Source organism: Pteronotus mesoamericanus, unplaced genomic scaffold (genome assembly GCF_021234165.1).
Source record: "Pteronotus mesoamericanus isolate MK-2021 breed Mesoamerican mustached bat unplaced genomic scaffold, CSHL_Meso_final scaffold_85, whole genome shotgun sequence".
NCBI classification, from domain to species: domain Eukaryota; kingdom Metazoa; phylum Chordata; class Mammalia; order Chiroptera; family Mormoopidae; genus Pteronotus; species Pteronotus mesoamericanus.
The window spans coordinates 60,146,156-60,166,281 of NW_026555329.1; the positions used below are offsets into that span (position 1 = coordinate 60,146,156).

Sequence of the window (20,126 nt, forward strand, 5' to 3'; positions counted from 1 at the left end):
ATCTATTTTAAAAACAGTATTATGAAGTGACTTTTATGTTCTTTTAGTAATTTTTCTTTTAACTTCAGCTTTTTATAATATATATATGATCACTGTAATGGGAAAACATCTCAATGTTACATAGTATATATAAAATAAATTTAAAACCTGCCATTTATTTGTAAATCATAGCTTGAATTACCTAACGTTTATCAATAGTAAAAGAACTTACGCATCTCTATGTTCCTGGCAGCACTATTTACAACAGTCAAGTGTTGGAAACAGCCAAAGTGCCCATCAGTAGATGAGTGGATTAAAAAAATTGTGGTAGATTAACACAACAGAATACTCTGAAGTAGAAAGGAAGAAGGGAGCCCTACCTTTTGTGACAGCATGGATGGACTGGAGACTATTATGCTAAGTGAAAATAAGTCAGTCAGAGAGAGACAAATACCATATGACCTCACTTATAAATGGAATCTAATGAATAAAATAATGAGAAAAATAGAACCAGAGACATGGAAACATGGAACATAGTAATAGCTGTGGGGGGGGGGGAGTTGGAACGGGAGGGATGGTGGAAGGGGAAGGGACTCGTCAAAGAACATATATGAGTGATTCATGGACATGGACAATGGAGAGGCCTAGAGGGGTGGGCTGGGTGGAGGGGGAAAGAAGGGGAAAAAACTGGGACAACTGTAATAGACTAAACAAAAAATAATAAAATAAAATAGATGGTTGTGTTTCTGGAAAAAAAATAAAATGCAACGTACTGAGTGTTAACTATGTTCCTAATTAACAATCAGTAATTAATAACCTTCACAGCAACCTTTTGAAAAAGGTCACCATCATTCCTGCACTTTACGGTTGAAGAACTGAGGCACAAGGAGATGAAGCAACTTACCCGGCGATGACGCAGGGGTAGGACTACAAGCAGTCACGCTGGCTGTGCACTCTAAGCACTGCAACCAAATAGTGCTGCTAAGATGCAATACGGTCCTTTAGTAGTTTTAATTATGCCTTAAAGTATTTCATCAGTTACTCATATCTTTCACTATAAACATACCTAACACTTTCATTCTCTTAGTAGTTACTAAGTCTAATAGTTAAACCCTTGAGAGATCAGTGTGTAGTTGTGTATTAACTAAGTGCAAGTTTTGGAAAGATTAAACAGATCTTGTCCACTGTCTCTGTGTCTTGCTTGAGGGTCAAGGAAAAAACTAACCATATCAGAATCTGTTTTCCTTTAAATAAAAAAAGGTATACCATATTTTGCCGTGTATAATGTGCTCCCATGCATAATGTGTGCCCATGGTTTTGTGTGTATTCTATATGGGATTATTATGCCCATTATTATACTCATGGCATGTAACCATTATGCTCATGTATAATGTGCATGCTTATTTTTCCCTTAAAAATTCTGGCAAAAAATTGCACATGATACATGGCAAACTACTGTATTTGTGTCCAAAACAAAAAGAGGTATTACGGGCAATGATAACCATATCCATATTTGCAAATGTAACATTATTTTACTGTTTTATTGCAGCTACCGTATTCATTTTATACTGTTTTACTCATTTCAGGTCTGACCCTTATTCACTTTTAAAATTTGAGGTGTAACTGACATACAACGTTATAGAATATTAGTTTCAGATTTATGACAATGATTTGGTATTTGTATGTACTGCAAAACAATAACCACAGTAAGTCTAGTTAACATCCATCAACATAGCTACAGAGATTTTTTTCTTGTGATGAGAACTTTTAAGATACACTCTTTAGGCAACTTTCAAATATGCAGTACAGTATTATTCACAACAGTCCCCATGCTGTGTGTTGCATACATACCATGGCTTATTTCATAACTAGATGTTTGTGCCTTTTGACTCCCTTCTCCAGTAATTTCTTCTGCCTGGTCATCACAGTCTACCTCAGTCTAGAAACCTACCGGATCACCAGGTTTGGTCAACTTTTCTTCTATCATTTTTACATTTCATAAGGGAGTTAAGCCCTTTTATCCTTAAATACATGCCATATTTGTTTAGTTTAATAAATATTCATAAACATATAGTTTTCACAATCCTACCTATAGGACAGTATTTTTCAGTTAATGAATATTGTTCTCAAATAATAACTACATATATCCTCGTTCATTCACTGACCAGAATGACCAATAAAAATTACACTCAATTACCTTTTGTGTGTGCATGTAACACCTTCAAAGAAGAGTAAAAAGGTTTTAAAAAATGTCTATTTTTAAATTGTTTTCAAATTCTGGTTTAAGGGTTTTGTAAACATCTTTAAATCACCAGTCACATCAGGTTCTTTGAATCACTTAGGATGTCTTTTCTACCAGGATGTGAAAGTCATGGAAGAAGCAGTCAAGTCCTTGATGATCCATTACACTCTGTGTGTATAATTATGTCATATTCTGCCAGCTTAAGCTGTCTTCTTTTACAGTTTTCTACATTTTCTAGCCTATGCTGTTAGGTCAACAGCTGTTCAGTATGAGCAGCAGCAGTATTAACTCTCTGTATCAAATATATTTCTAGTGCTGATTAATGGCTCTTTATAAGCATCACTTTTTATAACAAATTTCACTCTATTCATTCGGTCTTCATTTAAAGAGGCTGGCACACCATAATCGATAAATAAGTGTTGAATGACGAATTTGATGAAAACAAACATGTATTCAGTGCCTGGTCAAACCCTGTTTAACAGTAACCTCCAGTCTACAAGGGGTTAATCTTAGCTGCAGAAACAAACAAGATTGTGGATGGTTATAATTCTACAATAGGGCACATTCAGGGAGTTCGGGAGCACAGAAGCTGGATGCCTCAATTAGCCTGAAGTAGAGAGAGGAGCATCCAGAAATTTTCATAATGACGGAATTTTAAAGTACATTAACAAATTCTTAATCAATATTTAATTCTAGGCACTGTATTCTATGTCTATGTCTATGGACAAAATAATAAAGTTAGAATCTGGATCCCTGCCTTCAAGAGACAGCAATATAGCTATAGATATAAGACATACACATCACAAAATCTAAGTATCAAAAGAAGGTTGTGTGTGGTAACAGACCAAAAGGAGGACAGGGATCTCACATACAGCTGGATGAAATGTACATTGGTACAACTGTTGGTAAAAGTTGAAAAAGTTTAGTATTATCTCGTAGAGATACATTTATATTCTTATCAATTCAGCAATCACTTAGGTACACACTCAAGAGAAAGTGCCCATATGTACCAAGAGACACAGACAAGCTATTCACAGTAGCATTGTCTGAAATAACAAAAATCTAGAAATCACTCAAATGTCCATTTTAATAAAGTTAATAAGTGATAGAATATTTATAGAAAGTCATATTATAAAGATTACATAAATATACGACTAGGTCAATGTGGCATACATGTAGCTTGGGCCAAGGATTACGCTGCACTCTGGAGCGGCGGAGAGTGTCCAAGGTAGAGGGGCTTCTGCCTCACTTCCCATTAGATTCCATTGGGGAGACTCTGCTGTAACGAAGTGGGAACTGTCCCATGAAGCAGAGGGGAGGGGAGCCTCTTTCAATTCCTGTGATGTAAAAAGAACTTGGCAATTCCCTCAAAACCAGGGTCCTCGGACAAACGGTCTAGGTACTTAGAGAGAGTCTACCCAAGAGGGAGGTTAGATTACAGGGAAAATAAACTACCTTTCTTGGCACAGCTATACTAGTGTGAGAAAAACGTGTAACCTAATAGCTGACCAGTAGGGTGTGGTTAAGAAAGAGTGGAAGAAATAGGTTTGGGTTAGTAAACGCATGGTCAGGGTATATGAATTGATTGATTTGGCTGAAGTTGGGGAGGGTGGGTTTGTCAGGTATAAAGAAGAGAAAAAGTTGGAAAAACTAGATGGGGCCAGATTTTTGAAGAATTTAAATGCTAGGCCAGAAGAATGTGACTCTAATCCCATAAGCAACAGGAAAGCATTAGAAGTTTTTTAGTAGAGCTATAATAAAAATAGCATTCCTAAATACCTTATGGTTTGGAAAGGTAAATGTAGCAAAATAAATACAAAGTTACTGAAACAAATTTTGGTTTGCTTTGGTTTCTTTGTTGGAACGAGACTGAACTAAAGGAATAGAAAGGGATTATCTGTGGGAAACACTAGAGAGAGAGAGGGATTAACTACTATGGGTGAAGAGAAAGTCGGTGATTAAAGAAAAACTAAAGATCAATCTAAACAGGCAAAAAGAACACTAAAACGCCAATACAAAAGAACCTATGCACCCCAATGTTCATAGCAGCACAATTTACAATAGCCAAGTCTTGGAAGCAACCTAAATGCCCATCAGTAGATGATTGGATCAAAAAATTATGGTACATATACACAATGGAGTACTACGCAGCAGAAAGAAAAAAGAAGTACTAAACTTTGCGACAGCATGGATGGAACTGGAGAGCATCATGCTAAGCGAAATAAGCCAGGGGGCGAAAGACAAATACCATATGATCTCACCTATAAGCGGAACCTAACCAACAATGCAAAGATGCAAGGAAAATATGACCAGCAACACTGAAAGGAAAAGAAATCAACAGAGACAAGAGGGAAGGAGGGGGCAGGGAAAGGGAAGGGAAGGGGAAAGTCAAGGAACATATAGCAAGGACTCATGGACAAAACCAAAGGGGAAGAGCTGAGGGAGGGAAGGTGGGAGGGGGCAAGGGAAAGAGGTTGGGGGGGAGGCAGAGACAAATATATTTAAAAAGTAAATAAAAATAAATAAATAAATAAATAAATAAACAGGCAAAAAGGCTCCCAAATTTCACAAAGGTGAAAATGGCTGATATTCAAATTTTCTCTAACTGACCTTTGGTCTATTGTTATGTTCTAATCTGTGAAAAAAAATTTTTTAAATTCCATTAATACTGATATATTGCTATGAAATAAGCAAAGGCACTAATACACACATATTTACATATGTGTGTATATATATTTGTATTTTATAAAGGCAACACTGGTTTTTTTAAAATCATGAAAAGATGTGCTCTTCCTCTTCCTCTCTGAATTGAAATTAATATATTATCCTTAAAGATATAAATGATTCCAGGATGATTAGAAATTTTAATACTTTGAAAACCCTTTGCTCTCTCTGTTTACATCATTAGCTGATGTTAAAATTGTGATGATTCTTTTCATAATCAGAACACCCATTTATCCAGCTAAAATTCATTTGCTATCCTCCTCATTATCGTTAACTTACAATGATTTTCAGGCATTTCAAATGCAGCCTTGATATGGAACTGAGGCTGTGATGTTATACTCTGTTACCAATGCCCCATTCTGCTGAACTCTAGCTACAATCACAAAAGACAGGAATAGGAAAAAGTCCTTTTGACAGTATGTTATCACTTATGAAAAGAATGCCAGAATTAAATACATTGTTAGAAACTGGAAGTACTTCTGGAAAGATTTAGTAGTTTCTGTAGTCTCAGACACTGTTCTTCCAGTCAGTGCTTTCCACTAACACTCTTTTACTCTTCTGGACCCCTGTGATGTCCCTCTAAGCTATCTTCCTCCTCCTTTCGTCAGGGCTTCCAAATGAGGCCGGCTTGCCTGCAACATGTATCGATCAAGTTCCTCTGCTCCCACTGCCCTTCACACTGCCATGCTTCACGCTGTTCTCTACCTCCTGTAGTCTTCAAGCCCCTGCATTTCTTCCTCATGTCGAAGCCACAGACATGCTGAGCCTTTGAAATCTTTACAAATCTTAGAGCAGTCGGCCCCAATCTTTTGCTTACTCCCTCAACTTCTCTCCCATCTGTAGGCCCATGACTTGAGCTGCCTCTCTGCCTGATCAGCAAGGCACTGGTTCTTTTTAAATCCCTCTTCATTCTGCTTTGTCAGTTGCTGGGAAGAATATTTTCATTATGTCTTTCTGTGCCTATCAAAATGGAGGAAAAGCGTTAACTAAATAGAATTGACAGAATAAATTCTGAAATAAATGCAACTATTACAAATTAGGAATCACTATAGGAAAAAGAAGGTAAATGGCTTTTTGATTCCACTAAAATAATATGTACAAACTTCAATCTTGTTTTCTTTTTTGTCTTTAATAAGTGTTGGTTATAGAATGCATCATTCTCACATAAATGAACTCTGCAGTACACTCATAACCACAATAAATGTTGCTAAAACTTTCGCCTACAGTTAACCACATATCACAGGAATGGTCTAAACATACATGTTCACAGATGACAGATAATATTAGAAATCCACCTTCTCCAGCATAGTTAGACAAAAAACCATGAAAAAAAAGCAAGCTTCACTATATTTAAAGTTTTTAGACAAGAAGACATTTTTTTCCGTAGACAGTCTTTAGATTTCTAGGCATACAGAACATTTTAGAATAATGAAACGTACTGTAATTCCTTTGGGGGCAATAATGTTTTTAAGCATACTCCAACAAACTTATATTACAGTGTTACCAATTAGGTAATGACATATCTTAAAGCTTATATCCAAACAACTAATCCCACGATTATTTTGAATATTAAAAAAACACCTGCGACATAAGTTCTGCATTGTTTTTAATTCAGAAAATAAAACATTTATTCATTCAACAAATGTTTATTTAGCTTCTACTAAGTGGTAGACCATTTTCTAAAGTCTAGGTTTATAAGTAACAGTGAATAAGACAAGGTTTCTATCCTGTGGAAATTAGATCTAGTTGGAGATCTAGTCAACAGCAAATCACCTAATAGGAGATTAAAAATTTAGTTGGTGAGATGGTCAATAAATACATAGTATCAGATGCTCCTAAAAGTTTAAAAAGAATGAAGCAGGTTAAAATGAAAGCTGGCAGTGAGGAGAGAAAGGCACGGCTCTGTGGGTGGTGGGCGGATGGGCGCCTCCGCAGCGACGACATCGACATCCGATGAGAAGCTACAGCAGTGAGAGCGGTGGATGTCGGGGACGAGCCTTCTCTAAGGCCAGCAACTGCCACGGTCCTGTCCTCGGCACCAGCTGAGAACGTCAAAGTAGCAACTTCAAAACCCCAATCTCAGCAACACCAATTGCTCCCAGCAATTATTTTCATGAAACATGAACATATATAATTAGACTGATTATTCAATTACATGAATGGCTTGGTTGCTGTGGTAACTACAAAATAACAGTCTTTGAGCAAGAAAGTTTTCAGTAAGCTTATCAATCCTACCTTAAATTAAGCATGTATAAAACTATAATTTAAAACACACAAAAAATAGCTGAGCTAAAATTAAAACTAATGTATTTGGTATGTAAAAATTACTGAGATCAATAGCTTATCAAAAAATGGACAAATTTTAATACTATCAAAACCTGATAGACTATTTAGAGCTATGTAGGATCAAGTAATACTTGGCTAATGATTTAGGTAAGAAAATTGAAAGCATAACTAGAAATTGCATTAAACATACCAAAGATACCACTAGTTATTTAAAATACGTTTTGAAAGCATTTGCCATTTTTAGTATGTTGGACTCTGCACTGGGCTGAAATAAAGGGAGAAGCTCTATCGTATTCTTCTTTCTTGCTATGAGATAATCTCCAGGTGTTCTTTTTCAGAACCTGAGCTTATTTTGTCTCTCATATAAATCATTCAAGTCAGTTCAGTTCCTCAGGCATGATTGAGAGCTCTTATGTAACATTTTCATTTTTCTCCCTTGATTAGCAGTAAAATATATACAAGCACACAAAGTGAAACAAAATACCATCACCAACACCTACATACATAAATAGCTGTCAAATAAAAACATAACCTAAAGCCAACAATTAAGGAGAGGACCCTTATGACAGATATAATAACTTTTACACTCTCAAGGAATTACTGAGAATATGCACACTTCTATCTTCCCATCTATCTTTGAACATTTGCTTCTGAATATAGTCAAATGACATGATTAGAATCAGGTTTATTATAGTTCATGGAACTATGATTTTTTTAAAAAAGTTTATTTTAATAGCAACTGTTACTATGCTCAGGACAATCTAACTTTACTAAAAAATGACAGGGCTTGAATTTGAACCCAGGCCTATCTAACTCCAAAGCCTGTATTCTTTACTCCTTTGTATCTTGCTCCCTATTTATGAAGATGTCCTTAAAGAGAATAATGTGGCTTGAAAATCATTTAACTTCTCTCATCCTGCTCAGGAACATAAACATTTCCATCTTACTTTCCTTAAAAGAGATCTGATTTTATGTTTAAAATAAAGAATTAAAAGAAATAGATTTCAGAGCTGTGAGAAACCTAAGGATCATTTAGTGAGCCCAATATGTTGTTTTAAAGATGAAGAAACTAAGGAGTCACATGAGCTCCAGGCCCAGAACAGCAACCTGCCAGGAGAGCTGGCTAGAGCCCAGGTCTCCCGGTCTCATGGGTGCTTGAGAAGGAATGAGGCAGGAAGGGTCAGCGATGGGGGTAAGATGGCATTAGTGCTTTTATTATTTACTTTTTAAAGTGATTTTGCTCTCTTTTATATCTTGAATGTTTGTTCATTTTTACTGCTTTTATCAGCACCTCAACTCAAAGATACACATTTTATAGGGTTTATCAGTAGCTAAAACATTCTGAGTATTACTGCGAGAAAGCCAGGATTTGAAGGCAGGAAGTCTGACCCCAGAGCTCACGTTCCTAAACCACACTGCTCCTTTAAAGACTGGATGGACAAGAGTCCTTCTTCAAGATTCGCCTTAAGGAATCCTTGCAAATGACTTTCCCTAATAAGCAGATTTTGGGTAAAATAAATTTTACTGTTTTTAACTTAAAACACCTATTAGCTTTTTAACTTTTTAGTGCAGTAACTGAATTCTTTCATCATAAAAGTAGCATGACTGTAAAAGAATCTGGGTTCCTTTTGCTCACCGCCAATAAGAACTGTGGCTCTCAATGACAGAGTCTGGTAAAAGAAAAGGACTATCTATTCAAAGGTTATACAGGTTTAGAAGAATGGCAGAATTCTGTCATTAAATCTCACTCCCTTTAGAAACAAAGAAACACCCATAAACACACAGTCCTGCTACCCTCGTCCAAACCAGGTCAGTCAGAGGTACGACTATCAGGAAAAGAAATAGAAGTTTGTAGCTTAGCTGGGCAGATTCCTGTCTGTATCCTGGCTTCCTCCAAGCACCCGTGCGTGGCTAGGCAGGCTCCTGCTTTTAACCCAAAACTGCACCTGCATGGTGGGCTGCAAAATCCTTCTGCATTTTTTGAAACCACATGGCCAAGACCTTGTGCTGCTGCTACATGGTCAAGAGGCTTCTCCTTCCCCAGCTGCATGGTCAAGAGTGAGATATCAGGAGAGCGGGGGGGGGGGGGGGGGGGGGGGGGAGAAGGCGGAGAGACAGAGAGAGAGAGCGAGCAAGAAAGAGAGAGAGAGAGACTGACTGACTCTCATGGCTCTCCTACTCTCCTTTCCACATGGTCCAGAGCTCAAGCATGGCTAAGAGCCTGAGAGCAGAAGAGTGAGAGCGAGCTCCCTCTCTGCTCCCAAACCGCACTGTTAAGCCCCAGCATGGCTGCGGTGCCTGGATTTAAATTCTAGCATGGATCTTTCTCTGTAGCCCCGTTTCTGACTCTTCCCACACTGGGTTACATCTGCCAGCACTCTAATTTCTTCTGCCTTTCTAGGCTGCCATTGTTAGTCTGGGCTACTGTGGCCCTGTGACTCAGAAGCCACTTCCAAGATGTTCAAGCAGGCACAGGAAGCCTTCCAGCTACACTGCATCATGGGTTAGAGTACACGTATCTTCCTGGCTCTGAGCACAGGCACAGGTTTTAACATTACTAAAACACTGGCCAAGTTCTTCAGATATGCAAAGTAGCTCTCAATGGCTCTTCTCTGCTTCCCCCTTCCCCCAAATCAATAGCTGTGAGGGTTTTCTCTATTTTGGGGTCCTCTAGCTCAGCACCTCATTATGTAACTACATGACACAAAATCTGGAAAACAGAAAAACAATTTTACCCATAGTTGTATTATTCTATGTCACATGTTTAATATACATATTTCCTTTCTGAACTTTCATATGCATCTGTTTTTTAATACTATCAGAATATAATAATTCTATAATGTATATTTTTAAAATTAATCTTACATAAAGCCTATTGTTTCAGTCAGTCTTATACTTCCTTTCTTGCCTTGAAAAAATTCAAATAAATCCAGAAATTGGTCATCTCTCTCCAGGTTGCCCCCTTCTCCCCAAATTCCGCACAGCCTCCATCTGTAGGGAGGCCTGCGGCGGGAGGAGGGGGGACCTGCTCCTCGAGAGCTGGAAGGGAAATGCTTTGCTGAGTCACGAATTCCCAGGGGACTAAGGAGTCATTCACATTTTCTAATCCAATGTCTCCTTTAGCAAGTGATGAAACCAAGGGAAAGAAAGATGCAGTGACTTACCCAAGTTAGTGACAGAACTGAGACCAAAGGACAAATGTCTTGGCTCTTAAAGTAGTGCTTATTCAACATAATTATTATTGTGCCCTCCTCCATCTGTGCTATAATTATTTTAAAACTTCTGGGTGTGTGCGAAAGAATAAAAAGTATCATTGTGTCAGTACACAGTACAAAAATTTTATAGTAAGGCATCAGTTAAGAAAATGAAACTATTCTATAATTCTATACATAAACTGGTTATAAAATTTTACAGTATTCCTAAATAGTTTTCATACAATTTTTGGAAAAGTACCCCAATTTAATTAGGATAACCTATCAATATGGTCTATGGTTTCTGGAAAAAGATAAAGAAAAAAGGACCTCATCTTCCCTCTTTAATCATTTGGCCTAAAGTGCCTTTGTTTAAGATGCTCAGATGTGACAGTTAAGGGTGCCTATAAACAAAAGAAAGCAGTTACTTGAAAAGTAAAAGAAAATAATGTCTGTTAAGATGTTTAACAAGGAGGTCAAGCCTGGGGTTCTCAACTGTTCATTCGGATAAGCCAAAAAATCCACAAGGCAGACTGGGTGGAATAGACATAGCCTTTATTATTCACATTACAGGGAGGACAGGTGGAGGCAGTTCCCTGAAGCAGGTCCACACTCCCCTGCGTTCCCTGTGTCTGAGACTTTATGGGGTCCCAGACAAAGAAGGCACATGTCCTACACGTGACTTCAACTACAGTACCTCAGTGTAAAGAAAATATCAAGAAGCAGTCACAGGAGAAGCAGCTACTCCCAAAAGGTGATAAGGAGGAAGTTACAATTCAGTTCCAAAACAATACACATTCCTTCTAGCCCAGGCCCCCTGATCAGCCTTCATTCATGGAAGGGAGAAGGGGCATGCCCATGGACCCCACAAGACGTTTTCCCCTGGAGAGAAATCGTGAGAGTAAAAGGGTGGTGAATGGAAAGCCACATTTAACTTAACATTAAAGACTCATTTATTACAGGAACAATCAGAGTAGTTTTGCAAAGGAATATAAATTAAAATATCTAGTTTAATGATCATTAAAGTTGTGTTTGAAAATATTTCTATCATTATTACATAATTTATTAAGCACTAGTAAATTGAAATGAAAAACAGAGTACTTAATGATTTAGGTTAGCATAGAGAAAATGACCTAAATATGAAGGCATTTGGAAAGCTGGCTTTACAACTTCCTCTTTTTACTATATCAATGTTGATAAAGTATGACAGACAGACTTCTCTCTTCTGGAAGTTGTACATGGAAAAAGAATAAATTATGTATGAAAAACCTAGTAAATACTTTGTTATAAGTTTTTGGCAAGGCAGCAAGAAGTGGGATTTTTATGAAATCAGGATAAGCCAAAATGAGGTAAATTCAAATGGGGAGTTCAAACAGACCTATTTATAGATTCAGGTGAAGGTCAGATGACAATACATGGTTATTTCAGAGAAGGTCATGTAGGAAAGTTGTTCTAAGAGGCTGATTTAAAATGAGAAATCAATTTTTCTGGGGGGAAAAGAGACTTCCACATTCTGTAAGGCCTGCGCCCTCCATGAAAATGCCATCTTGAAAAAAAATAACAAGATTTTCCCTCCCTTGGCCATCAGACTTTTACCTAAATTAGCTGAAGATCATAAACCTGAAATCAGAAATAAGACAGTGCAATTTTATTAGACTTCAATCCTTCCACTCTATGAGAAAATGCCTTGTTTGAATTTTAAGTATGTGACTAAAAGTTTCTGTGAGCAAGAGAGCCCAGCCCAGGAAAGCCTGGGGCCCCCCGACCTCTATAAGAGAGCAGGGGAAACAAAAATGTAGCCAGCTCGGTGCTGATCAAGTTCTTCCTGCTGGGGGCTGAACTGCTGTCCCTCCCCTGCAGTGAGAGGTGCACCTAGTGCCTTTTATATCTTTATGAGGTAAATTAAATGGACACTTCATCTATGACAATTTCAAAATATTTGAACACTTCTATCTATTCAACACATGTTTAAATAACCAAGTATGGCTCTACACAAAAAGAAATATGAGATTTATATGACAGTGATATAACTACAATTTTATCTTAACAATTCTTAACTGTGAAAAAACTCTTCTAGAGTTATATATTCACGGAGTTTTCATTCATTTTTAACTATAATCAGTTGCCTGCAGACCTCTGATCTGTCCTGGTCAAAATGCCTTCATATATTTGTGATGGCCAATTTAATTTTCTTCTTTCTCCTTTTCAATTGTAGACTTATTTGTCATAACAGTCATTTGTGTTATTAGTTCCATTTTATTTTGCCTTTCTTTTGGTTGAGAAAATATCATTTGAATTAGGAAAATGTCATTTAATAAAATGGGGATAGTATTTCTGAGACTTAAGTTAATACTTTTACTTAGCCACTAGGTTATGCTAAAGGATAGTCCATTTGTTCAAGAACACGGCTGTCTTCCAGCTTCCCAAAAAAGCAGGCAAATAAAATCAAAAGCTGAATATGAGTTATTTAGCCATTCAAAATCTAACTGGTAATTCATTTAACAGATTTACATGAGTTAGGTTACACAATTACTTTATATGACATACTCCAAAGGAATAAATGCACTGAATATCTGAATATTTTTTACCAAATATGTCTGACGGTAATGTCCAGTTTGTTTTTAAAAGAATGAAATCATCATTGTTTATTTTATCCAAATTAAATACATATTTTCATTTGCATGTAGTCAATTCTATTTTTAAAAACTAATGTACACAGTGATAAGACTGATTAGTTATCAGAAACAGGAGCTTTGAATCAGACATTTTTCTTTCTGCTTCAAAAAAGGCCATTTTAAAATGCAATAGTTAAGAACCAAAAAGCATGTATTTCATTTACTTTAGGTATTTTTCACATTAAAATTATACTCTATCTCCTATCAATTGTGTTTAAAACCCTTTCAGTCTCAATTTGTAACACAGCTTATTCTCATTCTTACTACTTTCCCCCGAAAACTCTAAGGAGCACACTACTAACGTTTTCACCATCATTATTCATCTCTCTCCTTGATTACACACTGTGGGAGGCAGTGGGGGTTCAAATAGACCTGAGAAACTCGCAGTCTATTTGGGAACACAAATGAAAATATAGATAACATTGATAAAACATTTATTTAGATACAGTACAGGGGCCCCCATGTGATTAATTAATAAAACAGAGAATACATGTTAAAACAGTTCACATAAAGATATACATGTTACTCCCATTATTAAAACAGTAAATAGTTTTATGACTAAAATCTAAAAGGATTTCAAAGTCTATTTCTGAAAATGTTCTGAAGATAAAATCTACAACCCTCCAATTTACTGTTTAATCTACTTGTCAACTCTGTATGTAAGAAGAGTTTGCCATATTTTAAAGATATATTTATCTTTAACTTGACATCTCTTTTTCAATTATTCATTATTCATCTGTTAATTATTCATTACAAGATGAATTACTGACAGAACACAATCTAGCCTGAAAGGAAAATGCTATTAATCTACTATGTACTCCTATTAAATTATTGCTTTGGCATACGATAGAGTACTTGGGGGAAAAAAATGGTGAGTTGACTTTCTCTTCTTAAATGTAATTAAGTTCAGTAAAATCTATTTATGAAGTACCTTAGAAAAAGATAAATATAGTTATGATGGAGGTCACGTTATGTTTCCTCATACACAAATATGCACAAGGATGATATTAAAACATTTTAAATTTACCACACAGGCGCTCAGAAACCCGAAAGGTGCTTGCGGTAAGGCGCCTGCACTGTCCGCGCCCATGGGGGCAAACTGCTGTTACAGCAACGTTGGAAGCTTTTAATTCTGGTTGATAATTATTATGGCCAATACTGGTATTAAATAATTTTTGAATGACTGTTATAAACTATTACAATATTCTTATTTATGCTATACCACATACCAACCATAGATATTTTCAATCCCAAAATTGAAATCACAGATATTTTCTATTCTAGAATTTCTTCTTTTTATATATCATAAACTGCAGAGATGCCCGAATGTCTGAAAATGCCCGCTAGTATCTTTTAGCAATGGTAGATAACAACTGATGGAGCTGGGATTGGAATCATTCCTGATCTGAATCTAAGGTGAGAATTTTGAGCTTTATGGATTAAATTGAGAGACTATGATGTATTCTCTTTGGTAATCCCCTTCATCTTCAACAGATGTGAACTCCAGAGCCATTCTGGGGGTTCTGAATTTGTCAAAGGGCACTGAGATGTGCTATAAACCAATTCTCCTTTGGTGCAAAGAAGTTATTTAAAAAACAACAAAAATAAAAAACAACACAAACCAAGTCTTTAAAGGGGGCTGGATTATCCCACCTTCCCTGGATCATTCATTCTAAAGCAGGACATTGCCAGGATTACAGCAAGGCTTTCTTTTCACAGAGGCCAAAGGCTGCAGAACTTGCTGTGTGTCCAGCTTCACATTCAATCTTGGTTCCTGGGATGATCTGAAGGCTCCAGGCGTTATTCACTCTGGTGTTAGCCATGCATAAATTAAGGGCTCTCTTGGCATTATAATGCATAAGTTCCCATTTCTTGTTGTGCCATTCATTAAAATAGAGAAACTAAGTTAAAACCAGGGCAGACATAGCTGCAGTGCCTGGAACATACCATGTTTTTATATGTCTAACTCTAGGTAGCGTAGTCTCTACCAGTCTCTAATCACTTTGGAGCATCAGTACTCAAACTCTCTGGTCTCAAAGTTGCACCAAACGTGTTGCCACTGTCATCCAGAACTCCTGCCACGAACATGCGCTGCCACTGCAGTGGAGTGCCCTTCCTTCCCCACTGCCCGCCTGCTCAATTAATACTTCAGATTTCATCTCAAAGGTCAGCTGTCTTGTGAGATTTTCATGACTAACTCCAGATGGAATCATGTGTTTTTTCTCCCAGGTCACATTCCTCCCTTATAGCACTTACGGCTCAGTGTTATAATTATTTGTATACAAGCTTGAATCCCTGACGAGCCACTTCCTTTACGTCTGGAATGGTATCTCACTGAGGTCTGTTCTGGTTTCAGCAGAATAAGTGCTCAACACATGTCTACAGCATTAATCAATGGTGAGCAGGTAGATGGATGAATGAAAGAAAGAATTCTAAATTTTAAATTCCAGGAGTTCAACTGCATTTTGAGCTGAGTCACAGTCTTGACTCTACATCACTACATTAAAGATGCCATAATGTGGGCTTTCCAAATGACTGTTTCCCTCAGTGAGACCAGTTCTGATTCTGCCCACATTGCCCACCCAAACCATGGGAGCAGGACAGTTCTCAGTCCTATCCCAACGGTCATATATTCATGTAGACTGGCCCCTGCTCAGAGCCTAACTTTGTTTTCCCTACTGGTTATCCAAAGAACCCTTATCTTGTTGACTAATCAGTTAATTCTGCCACCATATTGGTGATTTGGGTCCAAAACCTGGAGACTCTGCACAAGAATTCACTTTCTTTGACTCTTATGTTTGTTACTAAATTTAGGGTAAGTCACTTTAGTGACTGCTTCTCTCCATACTAAGAAAAATTATCACATTCTTTCCTAATAGCTAACACCCTTATCCTGGAATTTGGCTGTAGTGAGTCCTAAAGTGTTAATCTGAGGAAGCTGATTTTTTTTTCTTTAAATTCATTTTATTGTACTCACGAGTTCAGACCTGTTACCTCACAGGCAACAAGGGAGGAGGGTCTTGGCAGAGACGACTCCGCCCCACAGCGATCCCCAGGAGCCAGTCCTGCACTTCTGGCTAATCCACCAGCTCCGTTTCCTCCAGCACTGACTTAGTTTTTCAATCGTGCATGGACGAACACTCACATCTGTCCTATCAAAACTTATACAACTTCCTGGGTTATATTCAAACCACCTTTTAGATTAATATATTCTGTGTAGATTTAACTATTTCTGGGAATTTGAATGCTGGGCTTATTTCAACTATTAATATATTTTGAAAAATATTACTTAGACAATATCTTTATATATCACTGTTCTTTATCAACATAAATGATGTGTAATACCAATGCAATCAAGTACTAACATTATATTAGCATGCAAACAGTTATATTAACTAAATAACCATATATACTTAGCTATAAATATATCTACAGGTTTAAAAAAATCAAGTTAACCTATGTATGTCATTTTGGGGGGCACTCCATATGAAAGTAAATTGACAAAAGTAATACACTGAAATAAAGTGCAATAATTCAGCAGAAAAAATCTTCAATTAAACACTCACCCACTATGTTTCATATGTGGTGGTTTATCCATTCGCACTGCCAATTTTATTTTTAAGTCAGAATCCTGGCTATTTTTTGGAACTATCATTCGGTGAAATTCAGCTGACTTGGAGCTATTAGAAGTTGGGTATAATATCACCTGTAGGAGACAAAAATAAAATATTCAAGTGGACAATACAAAGTATCTAAGGATTGGAACTAAAATCTTTTCTATGTTTTCTTGTCTGAACAGAAGGTTTCATGCCAAAATGTGCCCAATAAACCATTTCACTCTCACCACAGCAGAGGGTTTTTAATACAGACTCACTTATTTTTTGACAAATATGTGTTTTCATATTATCACATAAATTTTCTTCCCCTGTCACTTCATAACAAATTAATAGCACAATGACTAGAGTTGAATTGACAGTTGAAAAATACTTAATAGATAACTATAATTTCAAGAATACTTTAACTCCTCAGAGCAAGAAGTTCAGAAATAAACACTCTTTGAAATTACAGATAACATGCTTAAATAGCAAAACCAATTATTTTAAGCAGAAAAAATACACCTCGTGCTTTAATATTTTCACTGTGAAACAGTATTAAAGAAAACTCAATTAGAGATGGAAAAAATTGATCATAGAACATTTTTTGCTCTAGATCAATACCAAAAAAGAAATTCTCCCCTTGACTACATGTTTTCAAAACTGTAAAGATGATGTTTTAAGGACTGAAACAAAGTAATTATTTTTAATAAAATTGCCAAATTACCAAGTGATTATTTCACAACACTATAGCTCCACAAAATCAACACAGGAAAGAAAAGCTTACTCTTCAGATATTAGGTGCCAACTAGATTAAACAATGCATTTTACCCTTTTTAGTCAGTCTTGACACTATTTAGACACATCCAATATCGAAGCTTAATGGATATTTTTAAATGGGAACACTATACATGAAGGATAAAATATAAGATATGAAATGGAGTACACTGTATTATAAATAATTCTTATTTTAAACCAATGTGAAAAGTAAATAAATCTGAAAGTTCTATGTAAATGGAAGAATTAGAACATGCTCAGGTATGCCAAAGTGGTTTTAAAGCACAACATGACAAATGAATTTAATGTGCTCTGCCAAAAAAAAAAAATCTTCATATCAATGTACAAATGGAGTATTCATTGGGAAATCTTCAAGCAAGGCTCTTTTTCTCTCTAGGAAAGGCAACATAGTCAAATAAGCTTTTCAAACTATTCTCAACTTCCAAGTTGTTAAATGTACTTACTATTTTGAGACTTTTTTCAAGCCTATCCTAAAAGCCACAGCTAAATTGAATCCAGCATATCTGTACACTTAAGCATATAAAGGCACATCCAAGAACAGATTAAATGGCATTTGTGATGTTTTCAAAAGTTATGATCACATTCTAGAACAAAATTCTTTTTGACTGCTAAAATATCCAATGAAATATTTTACAGATTCCTTAAGAAAATAGTAAATGAAAATAAGTTGATAATTTTTTGCTCAAACCAGTAGACAAAGGAATGTCATTATTACCAACTTAGAAGGTGATTTCAAAAACGAATCAAAGACTAAAAGCTGTATGTCCTGGGTAGCTATAAGCTTCTACTTCCCCAGCAATTCTGAAAATGCTTTTTCTCTTTCTTTGTTCCTAAACTACTCTTTCTTCAAAATGTATTTTGGCACAAGCCAGCTACAGACTTTATTCCTTTGTATTTCTCCCTTCTATGTTTATACAAAAGTTGGTTTTGTTCCAAACTATGAAAGTCTTTTACAGGAAGGGAACATTTAAATTAAAACATCTGACTTTCTCATTCTCTAAATACCAATGATGGGTTAACTAAATAAGGTCCCAAAATAACTAACCTCAGCTCATGTACAAATTAAGGATCACCCGGGATTGAACACCATCATTTCTGCCACAGTTCAGTTCTCTGATAAGTACTTCTAAATGAAGTCAGATGGAGGATTTACTGCTTATCTCTGCTCAAGTAAAACATGTGAGTGCTCATTATGTGAGGACACACAAAGATGAAAACTATAAATGGCTCAGATCCCTCAAAGAGCTCATAGTCTCTTCTTATCAGGGCTAAGAGCTCAGCTAGTATCTGGCAGTATTACTTCTTCCTATTGCCCTTCTCTCCCTAGGGTATGCAGCAGTTTTCTTATTTCATTAGTCTCTGGATTTATTCACCATTTGTTTGGCTTCTCTGTTCTATCATTCATTTAGCTAATTCCTGCATTAAATTTCCTGCGCTTGAAAGACCTGGGTTTTTCTCTGCTTTTCTGGACTCTAATAAAGGTGTGAATGCTGGCACACATAACAAATGGAGGCTCACAGACATGAGTTCTTTATATGGTATTTCTATTGTTTCTAAATCCATTGCTTCCAAGTACTTGTACTGGCAAATAAACCCTGAATTTAGCCTCAAAAATTGCCTGTAACACAGCTTCCAGGTTCCCAAATTGCATGAGCAGAAAGTGGTCATGCTCCTTTACACAATTTAGTCATGGATGACAATACGAGGAGGAACCCAAAAAACCTGGAGTTTATTTATTAAAAATTGTGTATTGATTCTTTTATGTTTAAACCTCAGTCACCTTCAAAGTACTCTCCATTTGTTGCATTACACCTATCAAGATGTTCTTCCACTGCTCAAAACAGTTTTTTAACTCATCCATTTTGATGCCTTTTAGTGCTTCTGCTGTTTTTTGTTTTACCTCTTCCACATTGGCAAAACGTTTTCTTTTGAGGAACTTTTTTCATCCAGGAAAGGAAACAAACAAACAAAACTAGTCATTCAGGGCGAGATCAGGTGAATAGGAAGGGTGGGGCATGGGGTCATGCTGTTTTCGCTCAAAAATTGCTCAACACTCAGCATGATGTGAGCGGGTGTGCTAGTAAATGACCCATCATGAAATGGACAAATGGGTTGAGTCTTCAAAAATTTCACTGAAGCCAAATGCAGCCTCTTAAAACAACGCCAGCTGGTACTCTGATACAGATGGGTTCCTAGAACACTCACCTAGTAGGGGAAGCGTGTACTACAAGGAGCCCCGCTCCAGAAAATTCTGTTTTTTTAGGGATTCCCCCCTTGTAGGTCAAGAAAGAAGCTCTCAAAGTAGGTGACCAAAATGGGCAGGGAGAACACAGGACAAAGGAGTTCTTTTCAGATGCAAAATAAAAGTCTAACATTGCCATGCAGGTTGTCTTCACAGTGCCTGCCATGACAGGATTTCATAGCTGTCACTGGACAGTTATTGCTATGCATTTTCCACTTTATCATTATTGAAATGGGGAAGTTAACTGTCACTCTCCCGCCTTGGCTTCACTGCTATGTACTGGATTTGTTCTAGGGTGGGTGAGGAAGGAGAGGTGGAGCAGTGGGCAGTTACCTTGAACTTTAGTGCACAGGTCAACGGACTGCAAAGAGCCACAGCTAGATGTGATGGAGATGT

The 20,126-nt window shown here is 36.8% G+C and overlaps 1 protein-coding gene across 9 annotated transcripts in view; it reads right to left on the reverse strand.

Annotated features, from left to right (window-relative positions):
* The window catches only part of CADPS2 (calcium dependent secretion activator 2), a 561,256-nt gene that overhangs the window by 229,951 nt on the left and 311,179 nt on the right, over positions 1 to 20,126 (reverse strand). For all 9 annotated transcript variants that reach the window (XM_054564129.1, XM_054564128.1, XM_054564130.1 and 6 more), the window contains exon 8: positions 16,664 to 16,803. In XM_054564129.1, the coding sequence (XP_054420104.1) occupies positions 16,664 to 16,803 (140 nt within the window). The remainder of the gene's footprint in view (positions 1 to 16,663; positions 16,804 to 20,126) is intronic.